This window comes from Oncorhynchus clarkii, chromosome 10 (assembly GCF_045791955.1).
Source record: "Oncorhynchus clarkii lewisi isolate Uvic-CL-2024 chromosome 10, UVic_Ocla_1.0, whole genome shotgun sequence".
In the NCBI taxonomy this organism is placed as follows: domain Eukaryota; kingdom Metazoa; phylum Chordata; class Actinopteri; order Salmoniformes; family Salmonidae; genus Oncorhynchus; species Oncorhynchus clarkii.
This window is the reverse complement of record NC_092156.1, coordinates 45,619,649-45,632,651: the sequence shown is the minus strand read 5'-3', so window position 1 is coordinate 45,632,651 and position 13,003 is coordinate 45,619,649. Positions and strand designations below refer to the sequence as shown.

At 43.0% G+C, this 13,003-nt stretch overlaps 1 protein-coding gene across 1 annotated transcript; it reads left to right on the top strand.

The window, feature by feature from the left end:
- The first annotated feature begins 2,185 nt into the window (after positions 1-2,185).
- Positions 2,186-12,911, top strand: LOC139418600 (serine/arginine repetitive matrix protein 1-like). Its single transcript, XM_071168196.1, has 9 exons — positions 2,186-2,742; positions 3,671-3,732; positions 6,415-7,098; positions 7,431-8,042; positions 10,061-10,191; positions 10,333-10,438; positions 10,678-10,744; positions 10,970-11,071; positions 11,279-12,911. The coding sequence occupies exons 2-9, from the start codon at positions 3,683-3,685 to the stop codon at positions 11,414-11,416; spliced, it is 1,890 nt and encodes a 629-aa protein (XP_071024297.1). The 5' UTR covers positions 2,186-2,742; positions 3,671-3,682; the 3' UTR covers positions 11,417-12,911.
- Positions 12,912-13,003: the final 92 nt, after the last annotated feature.

Genomic DNA, 13,003 nt, shown 5'->3' with positions numbered 1-13,003 from the left:
AGGCCTACCGTCATACTCATTGCCTCTTTGGTTGACATCATGGGAAAATTCAAAAGAAATAAGCCAAGACTCAGAAAAATAAATTGTAGACCTCGACAAGTCTGGTTCATCCTTGGGAGCAATTTCCAAACGCCTGAAGGTACCATGTTCATCTGTACAAACAATAGTACACAAGCATAAACACCATCGGAACACGCAGCCGTCATACCGCTCAGGAAGGAGACTCATTCTGTCTACTAGAGATGAACGTACTTTGGTGCGAAAAGTGCAAATCAATCCCAGAACCACAGCAAAGGACCTTGTGAAGACGCTCAGCAAAGAAGAAGCCACTGTTCCCCCACAACGTTATTCCTCTCTCCTACAGCGTCCATCACAATTACATGCACATGGCCAATTATGCAAATTAGGTGATGACGTCATTTAGCGACTTTTAGGACAGCCAATAGCTACTTTCCTTACTGAGGAGTTGGTAACACTGGTAATAGTTTCTAGGTCAAACTGTTCAGACATTTTTGTGGGAGGACAGATTTTTGGGATGTCGCAGATGCGGAAGTGTGGTGGATTGAGAAGCATCCAATGCAAAAAATCGGAAAATTTGAGTTTTTTGATGCAGATGTGTTGTTATGTAACTTAGATTGACGCACTGGTGTGTCCAGCGAGGTTTAAAAACATCTGATAGAAATCTGAAGATGAAATGTCCAAAATAATACTAAATGCCAATGTCTTAAAGACACAGTCCTGGATCTTAAACGTCCACACCAGTAAAAATACACTCTTTCGAGCTGAAAGACGATGGTCAGAGCTTACCCATAATCTTGCATAACGATTTAAGTCAACCACAAGTAGTCGCTAGAGTGAGATGGGACAAGGAAATCTCGGCTGGTCAAACCCTCCCCTAACCCGGACAACGCTGAACCAATTGTGCGCCACCTTATGGGTCAACTGTGACACAGCCTGGGATCGAACCCAGATCTGTAGTGATTTCTCAAGCACGGTAATGCGGTGCCTTAGACTGCTGCGCCACTCAGGAAGCCACATCCACTTTTCTTACCAGAAAATTCTCATAATATATTGGATAATTTGTCAATTTTCACACATTTGTTTAACTAGTCTGTAAAAAAAAAATATAATAATTACAATTTAAATAAATAATTGTATCAATTTTAGAATAAGGCTGTAACGTAACAAAGTGGAAAAAGTCAAGGGGTCTGAATACTTTCCGAATGCACTGTATATTGGATCCTTGGACCTTAATGAGTATTGGCAGGCTCCTTAAGAGTACATCTTGGGCTACAGCTGAAGGATTGCAAAAAATCCTGTCAAAGGAAATACAAGCACACACAGGCTCCTGAGCCTTGTAGGGATGTGACTTGAATTGGAATGTGACTGAAGGAATGGGATGTTTATTTTTGTGTGTGTGTGTGTATTTTTCTCTTTTGTATGATGTCGGTTTAGCCCAGTTTCCTACAATGAGAGTGGTAGAGGAAGATGAGTACAAGGTGAGGGATCCCTGTAACCAGCAAGAGAGTGATGGGAAGAATATGTGCTTCAGTAAGGTGCAAATCCATTCCAGTGTTTTACTTGCTATATTGTATTTACTTTGCCACTATGGCCTTTTTTTGCCTTTACCTCCCTTATCTCACCTCATTTGCTCACATCGTATATAGACTTGTTTATACTGTATTATTGACTGTATGTTTGTTTTACTCCATGTGTAACTCTGTGTCGTTGTATGTGTCGAACTGCTTTGCTTTATCTTGGCCAGGTCGCAATTGTAAATGAGAACTTGTTCTCAACTTGCCTACCTGGTTAAATAAAGGTGAAATAATAAAAAATAAAAAGGTGTGCTTTTTAGCGTGTATAGCCATGGTTGTTAATTGTATTGCAGAAATTAATTGAAAGTCACAGAAAATAGAGGTTGTGGTGGCATCGCCAGAGAAGTAGAACAGCTGCAGGGGGTGTTGAGTGGTAGTGGAATGGGTGGTGAGTTTTTAGAGAGGGCTAATAGGTGGTAGGGTAATTTTCCTTAACTCCAATTTTGTATTGTTGTATCTAATAATATAATTTGAATGGTCTCACACACCAGTACAGTAGGTGGTGGTGTATGCACCTAAAAGTTGGACGCGATCCCCCAACTAAATCCCAAAAAGAAGTGGGTGGTGGCACGGGACCGCCATAATACCATAGAAGAAGACGGCTCCGAGCGACAGCTCAAGTGTTTGCAGCAGCACACCCTCCCCATAGATAGAACAATGAGACAGATATTTCACTGATGTTAAAATGTGAAGCATCCGCTAGGCGTTTCCACTCACTACCAAATATGGTAGTGAGAGGAAGCCCCACGGGCGGGCAGTACGAGAAGATAGAGATTCTGTAAATGCTCTCATTGCTGAAACATTTGATCTCAATACAGTTTTCTGTTCCCAAAACGAGTATATTATGAACAGAGTGGACTACGGTTTGTAGATTTTACCCTTTGCAAAAGTTGTTTAAAAATCGCTTTGTTTGGAGGTTTTGCACACGCGTACTTCACAAAGTAGGCGTTCCTTAACGGAAATATGCCAATGACGCTAGATGCTTGTTCTGCCCACTTTGGGTCATTTGTTCCCTTTGAAACGAAAGGCTGTGGTCTATATTTACTTTAGTTAGTCTATCTTTGGTTTAGAAAATCTTAGCCCTCTCTGTACCGGACTGCAGAACGAAGGCGATTGAAAGTAACGCTATTTCAACACAAACTGAAAGGTAAGTTATTGCTATTATTAATTTGGTAATTTGTAATGTCCCATTTAAAAACAACTCGTCGTATGTGGATGTATCTAAGTATAGTTCACCTTTCTAAGCGGCATAGCTAACATCAGCACAGATTTGGGGAGCTTAACGCGTTAGCTAGCCAACAATAGCTACACCGTTACGTTAGACTAGCCAGTTTATTGTACAAATAACCAAATCATTTCAACTGCACCATGATGGTTATTTAGCTAAATGCTAACAAGCGCGATCGACTTCCGGTTGGCGAGACTTGTCTAGTTATATCGTTTAAAATATTTATAGGTAACCCGTTAGTGATATCTTGCCAATGCTAACAAGCGAACAACTTTTTAGCTAGCTAGTCGAGGTTGTTTGGCACGCTGCGTTTAGTCAACGTTATCCCACATTTCCCCACAGTTAGGCTGCACTGCTAGTAACTAATTACTTTTTATAGTAACTGTTACAACTAAGTTAGTCGCATTTTTCTGACAAACCCATGTACCTAACAAGCAACTACTTCCTAACATGTTTGCCTTTTTAAAATGGCTGCATATGTCGATGTGCTTTAGCTTGTTAATTTAGCGAGCTACTTATTTCTTCGATGGTGTAGTTCGTAGCAAAGACAGTAGAGTATGAAGATGGGCAGAAACTGCTTCTCCAATAAAAGTATTTGGTCTAAAGGTCGTCTCACGCCGAACTGCGCATGTGCAGGCCGTCAAAATCAAACCCTGGTCTTCTTCGCAAGGGTTCCTGGAAGTCTTGCCATGTTACGTCTCTGGGGTTAAAAACTGTGTTGGTAGTAACTAAATCTGTACATTGGTTAACGTTAGCTACCTGTAGTTTCACCAGGTCCGCTAGCTAGGCTTTATTGTTTAAAACTCGCTGTCACTTCTGTCAATGCAAGTATGTTTCTTTTCTACAGATTATTCCGTATATGCCAAAGATGGTCAGACATCACTCCGGACCTCCTCGGTTCAAGCCCAGGTATTTGCAGAATATTAGTTATTGCAACAAACAAGGTTACGTAACAACAACAAACGGGTGTGATCATTCTACATTGGTCCCTGCAGCTTACGCTCAAACCGTTAGGGCTAGAACACTTATTTAGAACGTCCAGTTTCGATTGACGCATCAATCGGCATTTGAGCTGGCCACACTGTTTTTTCATAGACATTTTTCACAACCACAGTCCCTACAAAGTTATGTCCAGAATGTGACCAGTTTATTTTTGGTTGCAATGTTCAGACATTCACAGAAGTAGCTGCAGCATAACACAATCATCCAAACCAGAAAATGTAGGCTGCATTTGTCCTAGTGCTAACTGAGGAAAGATTGACATAACACAAGCGGTCAAATTTTTATAACTATCGGCTGACAAACTTTTTTAATATTTTTTTTATTGTATCTGTATTTAACTAGGCAAGTCAGTTAACCTCACTAGGGTACGTGGGATGCTAGTGTCCCACCTGGCCAACATCCACTGAAATTGCAGAGCGCCAAATTCAAAAACAGAAATACTCATGATAAAAATTAATAAAACCTACAAGTGTTATACATGGGTTTAAAGATTAACTTCTTGTTAATCCAACCACGGTGTCAGATTTCAAAAAGGCTTTACAGCGAAAGCATACCATGCAATTATTTGAGAACAGTGCCCAGCAGACAAATAATTTCAAACAGTAACCGGCCAAGTGGGGAGTTACACAAGTCAGAAATAGTGATAAAATGAATCACTTACCTTTGATCTTCATATGGTTGCACTCACAAGACTCCCATTTACTCAATAAATGTTAGTTTTGTTCGATAAAGTCCATGTTTATATCCAAAAACCTCCGTTTTGTTCAGTAATCCACAGGCTCAAATGCAGACGAAGAATCCAAATAGTACCCGTAAAGTTTGTAGAAACATGTCAAACGATGTTTATAATCAAGCCTTAGGTTGTTTTTAGTCATAATAATCAATATTTCAGCCGGCCAATATCGTCGTCAATATAAAAGGTAAACAAGAAAGGCGCGCTCTCGGTCGGGCGCATGAAAAAGCTCTGGGACACTATAGTGTCCACCCATTCAGAGAGGTCATACTCCCTCATTTTTCAGAATACAAGCCTGACACAAATTCTAAAGACTGTTGACATCTAGTGGAAGCCATAGGAAGTGCAATTTGAGTCCTAAGTCAATGCATACTGCAATGGCATTCAATAGAAAACTACAAACATAAAAAAATGCCACTTCCTGGATGGGTTTTTCTCAGGTTTTCACCAGTACTTGAAAACGTGAATAAAACTGTAAATACACTATGCATGTTTGGTGCACAATGTATGCGCTTACAGTAGAAACGACAACACAATATACAGAAAATAAGGAACTTTTCTTTGTATGGAAAACAAGGCAATGTGAGCATCAGCCAGAAAATGTTCCATTTTGTGCAAGTATCTCCATAACGTAAACTCACCCCATTCCGTACCAATGTGTGCAACCACAACATTCAAACGAGGCTACAAAGAAAACGAATGGGACTGTAGCGACTGTGTTGACTTCAAAATCGGGGGTGTGAACTCATTTTCTATTCAAGCGTTGATCGACATGCTAATGGCTCTATAGTATTGGAGAAAAGTTGAAAAAATGGACCCTCCGTTACATCGGGACGTGTCATGTCGTAACGTACAGCACACATAAAGCAACTAATTCTGTCTTACAATCTCTCTCCACCAGGTGTAGCATTTCCCTCATACTTTAAAAACAAGAAATGGACAGTGACGGGGGTAAGGGGGGGATACCTAGTCATTTTTTGCGTCACTGCAAGCGATCATCATTTTCAAAGCCGCTGTTTACTTCTAAGATCACTTTAGCACCGCCCTAAAAACCCGACTCAAATTCGACACAAACCTTCAAATAGGTATGTAATGTCACATTATATAAACTTTTTATAGTGTTTTATTTACATTTTAGAGGTGATAAGTTGGACAGATCGAGTGGGGAAAAAAGCAATTTTCCCACACAAAATCTCTCCGTCTCACTATCACGCATTTCACTTCCCCACCCGCCATTTTTAAAAAGACCCGACGGGGCTCATTGCCTGCTTGAATTATGCAAAAACGGGCAGTGTTTAGGTCATGTAATTGATTCTGTTGGAAAGGGGAGAAATTGTGCTTTACAATAGTATTGACATTACAGTTGATCTGTAAGTATTCCGTTTTTGGGGCGCTAAAATAAGGGCAATTATACGGACCAAGGCGATGTACGAGTTCACGTTACTTGATCGGCGCAAACATATTGAAGTGCGTGGGCTCTCCTCGAAGAGAGAAGTTTGTCCAGCGCGATCAATCCTCAAACGTAAATTGTCCGCAGCGCTGAAATAGGCTACTTCTATGTGAATCAATGAGGCGGGAACACGCCTCAATTCAAACTTAAAAAATACAACTTGTTTGAAAATAATAGCCTATAGATAACTTGCAGGCAGCGCGTGTTAACTGTCCTGTTGCGTAATAATCACATTTTGGAACAGTGAGTGCATTCTGACATCACATGCATAAAACAACTCACGCTGGGGTGACCGTTAGAGATATTTGGAAGTCATGTATGAGAAGGTTAAGTAGCACTATTTTAAGTGTAGACAAGAATATGAATTGTGTGGATGGATTCTTAAGACTGTTTTGTTATTCATCAGGTCCTACTCGGGTGGCTACAACAACACGCCACACGAAGAGCATTACAGCCCTCATCTCGGGAGTCAGAGAGGATTCCGGGGCCACCCAGGAAAGGCCCCTCCAAGCTGGAGAGGCAGAGGACACGCTCACTTTGCCAAAAGTCCCACACTGATGGGAGAACGACGGGAGCGACAATTCAATCAGCGGAGGTCCCAAAACCAGGATTCCTTCAACACATGCCCCTCTCAATCGGACCCCCATCATGGCCACAGGAGGGCACCCCCATCCAGGCCAAACTGCCCTCCCCAAGCCCAGCATAGGTCCTCCCCACACAGTCCTGCACAATGGCACCAGGGCCAGAGGGGAGCACCTATCCATGGACAACACCCAGGTCACAGATCCCCCTCACCACACCATTACCATAGCCAACACCCTGACAGGAGGCTGCCACCCTCACCATCCACCCACAGTTCCTTCATGGGCCCCCACAAGCACCCAGGTCCTTCCCATGAAGAGGATAGGAGCTGGGGTGCCCGGCCACACCATAGCCCCGGGAAAAGGTTGTTTGAGCGTCCAGGTCGCGGGGGGAAGCGCTGGAATGGGCCAGGGCCCTTTCCCCACCCACACAATAGTGAACGTGGACCTTCTGGCACCACCCAGAAAAAGCCACGGGAGTTTCATGGCAGAGGCCCATATCCAGAGAGGTACAGGAGTGAAGAGGCAGTATGGGCTGGGTAAAATAAATGGAGAGAAAGTGTAAGCTCACATAGTCCTCTACACCACAGAGGTCAAAATGATCGTTCAGTGTTACAATACTAATAAACTGTAAAATGCGGTGATCTGGTGTTAATGCGCTGGTCGCCTGCCACTGGAAAGAGTTTTTGTATATGCTCACTGAAGGTTTTACGCCTACCTGTATCATGGCATTAAAGTGAAGGGGCACCATAAAGAAACGCTAAACCTCCTTTTCCTGCGTCCTCCGATAATGGATCTTCCAATGTAATAATTTGTTGTATTGTTTGTGATGGATGTGCAGGTGGTCTGCTGAGCGAGATCCCAGGCAACAGCATGGAGTGGTGGGAAGGGAGAGGGAGGGCAGCGGACGCCGCAGCGCTGAGTGGGCACAGGAAGGCAGCTCTCACCACCCTCCCCACAGATCCCCCGCATGGAAAGGCGTTTCATCTTCTTTCTACCAGAACAGCCCGCAGGGAAGACCAAGTGGACAACCTCACAAGCGGAATTTCCAGGAGTGCGGACCAGGCCTTGGTCTGGAGCATGGTCATCCAAAGTGCCCTCGGAGAGAGATCTCACAAACCTTCTCTAGGGGATTTGGTGGCCGTCCCTTGTCTCTCATGGACAAGAGTCGCTTGATGAAGGGGCGTCAAATTAGAGCGGAGTCGGTGATGCGGCTTAAAGCACCTCCACTTCGACCCAGAGGAGCAGATATCGAGAACCAGGAAGAGGAAGGTCCGCATGCGTCCAGAGCAAATGCACGATCCAAGTTCGCTCTTCGGCAGGAGCGTTTCCAAGCAAAGGCTGGGCCGCTGAGGAAGAGGCCCATAACTCATCAGTCACCTGCCAAGTCTTCCAGGAACTCTGAGTCACACAAGGAACATGTGGACTCTCAGCGCGCCTTGAGCACACACAGGTACGGTATCTTCCTTCTCACTCTGGGAGCTGGGGCGTGATGATGTTTGGAGGAAATGGAGTTACGGTGATGTCCTGAATCCGTTACGCTTTGAAATCAAATGTCCAAAGTCCTCTGGCAGTGAACAGAATAATTCACAAGTGTTTTTTCCCCCTTTTTTTTCTTCTGGGTGCCAGACATTCAAAGTTGAATTAATATCAGCCTGTTCATTAATGTCAGATTGAAAGATGCTAGAAAAGCCATATCCATACGTGTTGATGGGAGGCCTGTTCCTCTGTGATGCTATTGGGGTCTGAAGCTAGTGGTGCTGTCCCTCTCTGACCAAGTGGAAGAGTTGAAGAAACTTACTCACGCACGCAGCAAGCCCCCTCCCTCCCAGACAGAACAGAAGTTCAGAAGAGTCCATCTGTGAAGAGGACTGCGGACAAAACCATTACCCTTAAATCCGCTGAAATGCCACAGTAGTTGCACACCAACATGACTCGTAGGAAAGGAGATGCTTTTCTTATCCTGGATGAGCAGTGACCTATGTAGGAGGAGACTCTGAAACGGACAGCTGTCATACTAATTTGGGTAACACGATCTGCCAGTTGACAAAGGGATATTTAGCTCGCAGGAAGTCAGTTTGAGCAATAACGTTCAAATGGCATTGGAATATGCAGCAGCTTCCTTGAAGATGCCATCCAGAGGACTTTTGGGGATAGTACACTGCCACTGACAACATGCGGCAGAAGCTCTGAGGCTGTACAGCATCAAGAGGAGAGGACACTACCGCTGAGGAATCTTCATATCAATATTTACTCAATGGTCCAAGGATGAGGTCAACGTGTGCTGCTGTTCCTGAACTGCTGGCCCCTTTTATGCTCTGGTAATACATGGATGCATACAATACTACTTGTATTTCTTAGACAGAATGCAGCCATGCAGTTGACTCACTACTTAAAAAGTGATTTTAGAATCATTACTCATTAAATGTCCAATAGACCTACAAGAAACAAATGAAGCGATAATGGACCACACCTCTGTACATTAACATCACACGGAACCTTATCTGGCTAAGCAGGTGAACAGTGGACTTTCTCTGCATGAAAGAATACATCAAATCTGCATCTATGCAGAACATGTGCACTGTTTTGTACAGTACACTGAATCACAGCAATGGTGGGATTACAAGTACAATTGGATGTCTACGTGTAAACAATGGAATCCATTCCTACAAAGTGCAAGCTCCTTCACACCGTGCTCTGTAGATTGCTTGTTTATTGAAGCGTACTGGTGAATTTTGACCGAAGACGGACAATCTCGATTTGAATTGATCACACTGCTTGTACCAGACAGGAGCGCAAGATCACAATAACATACCCTTTTGAAATTGAATGTCCAATGATTGCAGGAGAGTTGCGATTTGGGAAGTGAGACTGAACTTAACGAAGAGAAGTAAGGATCAACTGAAGATCACCGATCATAGACGAATGGCTCGTTTGAACTGGAGAGGATTGACAGCCTTTGAGCTTCACTTCAAGTTAAAAATGTGGACCCCAAGAGACCGGGTCATCAAAACCACCAGCATCACTTGTCCATTTCATACACGTCAGTTTTCACACAGTGAAGGGTTCATTGGAAAAACAGCGTTAGGAAACCATGGACATTACATGCTCTTTGTAAGTACCCGAGTGACGATCAGCTTTTATTATGACCATTATTCCACTCAGTGATTTTATATATGAATCTTTAGCCGCCTGCCCTTTAACTCCCTTCATCCGCCATGTAACTTCCTGTCATTCCATGTCCCCCAATATCTGTTCTAGTCTGTTTTAGCGTATTACATTTTTTGTTCTACAGAACGACACCATTTCAACTTTTCAGGGCATTACTTAGACTGGCGGAATTTTCCCTTACGGTGCAGGCTTCTAGTAATAATGTTCTGCTTGACTGCCTACCAAACCTTTGCCTCTCAGGCTTCACTGAATAGGATGCTCATCTCTTGTCATCCTCTACCTCGGCTGGTCTCTCTCCAGCTCTTCCTCTATAGACCGACGGTTGGCTCGTGACCTAGTCGTCGTGTCCCAGTGGCAAGCGCCAGGGACAAACTCCAGCTCAAAGGACAGCCCCCCAAGGGATAGAAGTAGACCACCAAAGAACAAAACCGGTAAGGGAACTGTGACATTTTGTTTAGTCATGTTTGTTTGATGCCCCTCAACAGGAATGTGACGTCACTTGGCGAATTTAAGATAATTCATGAATCATTGTGAGAATGCGACTTCTTACTCACTCTCACCTGACTTTTCAGAGCCCTATTACAATTCAGATGAACAACTTACGCTGAATGAACGCTTCTCTAAAATTCATGACTCCAGTCCTTCCCCTTCTCCAAGAGACTGGAGATATGCAGAAAGGTAATCTGCCAATTTAAATATAAGAAACTTGGTGAGGATTATTGTAAAAGAGTTGATGTAAAGTGAATATATTGTTACGAATGGAATATAACTGGAACCATTTTGTTGGTGCAAAGTATTTGTGGTTATGGGTTACATGGTATGATGCATAACAATGGATGTGGCTTCACACAGCAGTAACTAGTTTCAGTCAGGATTATTTAGCCAGATAATTCACTTTGTCTTGTTTCACATTTTAGGCAAACGGACATGCCACAGGAGAACCACACACCTGAAAGACCCTTCAGGAATCCAAGATCACCGCAGGTGAGGAGCACTTCCTGGTTTTGACTGGGCTCTTGGAAAACTGAATGTTCATAGCTTTAGTGTTGGGAGTGCTAACATGCTTACTGTAATGAGCGTAAGCTGTCAAGGGATGCCAATACCTTGAATGTTGCCTCCCATAGTTTTGGAAACCTCAGCGAGCAATTCCATTTCTTGATCAACTCCATTCCACCATATATGCTCATGCTTTACTCTTATGTCCCACAGAGACCCAGCTTCCGTCCCAGCAGCCCAAATCATAAACCAGGTCCTCCTCCCCAGAGAAAGCCAGGCCCTGAACTGCCCGGTCCCTTTAGGAAGCCACTCATGGTATGAAGCTTCTTTTTTGCTTCTTTTTTTTAACAGCTCTTATAACTTTTGGTCAGTGACTTCTCTTAGCCCACTGACCTTGTTGTTGGCCTCCCTGACCTTATTGAAAATATAGGTGGTGGTGTCAGGTGGATTAAGCTGTATGTCACTGAAAGACTGCATTTCTGACTAGTCTGGCTGAAATAATTTCTTCCTCCTTTTTTATAGGGAGGCTTTGTGCCACGTCCCTTCTCTCAGAGGCCAGTGTTCAGGAAGAGCCAGAGCATCCTGTCAAAATACCGCAACATGCCGACGATGCGTCAACGTGTACCTCCCAACAGAGGGTCGAATTACCGCCGCTGGTGATCAAACTAGAGGGACTGACTGCACAGATTGGGGTTACACGCCCTGGCCTTGTGCTTTGGGCTGCCTCGTTGTCTTGGAGATGGCTCCCAGATGGAACTGTCCCTGTGCCCATCAGAAAAACGTATATTTTTATAACATAAGATGTGTTTTAAATATAGAGAATAGGCCCATCTGTTTCTATTCTTCCTGACTAGTTATTATGGACATGGTTTTGTGATTTCACAACTGTGTTACAGCTCTCATAACATGTAAATGAGGTAATGGAGATTCTTTTTATATTTTCCAGTATCACTTTTTTCCCAGATGCTTAGATTTGTTTGTGTTTTTGCTGTAAAGTGGCCTTAAAGACTATTCCACAGGGGCTGTTGAATATGATGATCTGTCAAAAGTGTGTGGTCATGTTTTTATAATTCTCAACCTGTTAAAAACTACTGATACCCCTTGCATGTCCTGCTCATTTGAACATTTTGTTTTAAGGTATTTCAAATAATTGGCTGGACATGCCTTGTGTGGAGGTTTCTCTTGTGCCGAAGGACCTTTTTGGGATGTACCTTCCATGGGACTGGGGAGATCTAGTTAGCATTTCGCATTGACTAAAATTCCTTTTGAACTGAAGTGACCCAATTCATAGTATTGAGGTTCATGTGAACTACAGAGGCTTGATCAACACGGTCCCTTTACTGCAAAAGGAGTTTAAAACAAATGAATAAGCGGTGGACAGACTATAGCTGGGAAAGTCTAGACTGATTCTAATTTATGGATGTAATAGTGTAGCTGGTTTGTATGTAAATTGAGTCTTGCTGAAAATTATATGGGGCTTGTATGATTTAGTTTTGTATGAGATGATACTTTAGCTTGTGTTATGGCTGAGTAGATAATTTCATCTCTGCCAAATTAGCTTCACCCTACTCCTGTAACACTGAATAGAAAATAGTTAGGGGAACAATCTGAAGACAATAAAGCACCATTTAAAACATTGATGTGAAAGACAAAAAAAATCCACAATGAAAGAAGGGGGGGGAGTCAGAACGAAAGTTTGCTCTAGTTTGAGAGGTGGAGAGAACTGTTCTGTTGGGTGTGCCATTTGCATTCCTTGGAGATCACCAGTCAGACGAGCTGTTGCCACTTCAGTGTAGGCTAGCCATGTCCTTTCCTGTGATTGGTTACAGCTGTCACCTTAAAAGGAGGGGATTGCAGGGGTCCAGCTGCATTCCAGAACTGTCACAAAGGCTTGACAGCTAAAGGAAGCCCTTGGGGGAATAACCGGTGTAGAACTATAGAAAAGTAAGATTAAGACAGTGAGAAAGAACCATATATAAAGGAGACAAAAGTGCACAATGAGCTTATACAGTCAGGTCCATAATTATTGCCATTCTTGATAAAAGAGCAAAAAAAAGACTATAAAATAAATGAGACAGATACTGAGCTATATTGTATATGTATTTTATACTAATACAACTTCTCATAGAAAGAGACTGTTCAAGTTTTTAAAAAATAATACAGATCAGGGTCAAAAGCACTACACATCTGATTCAAACTCATCAAGCTTTGATTATTTGAATCAACGTTTCACACATTTTGGCAGAC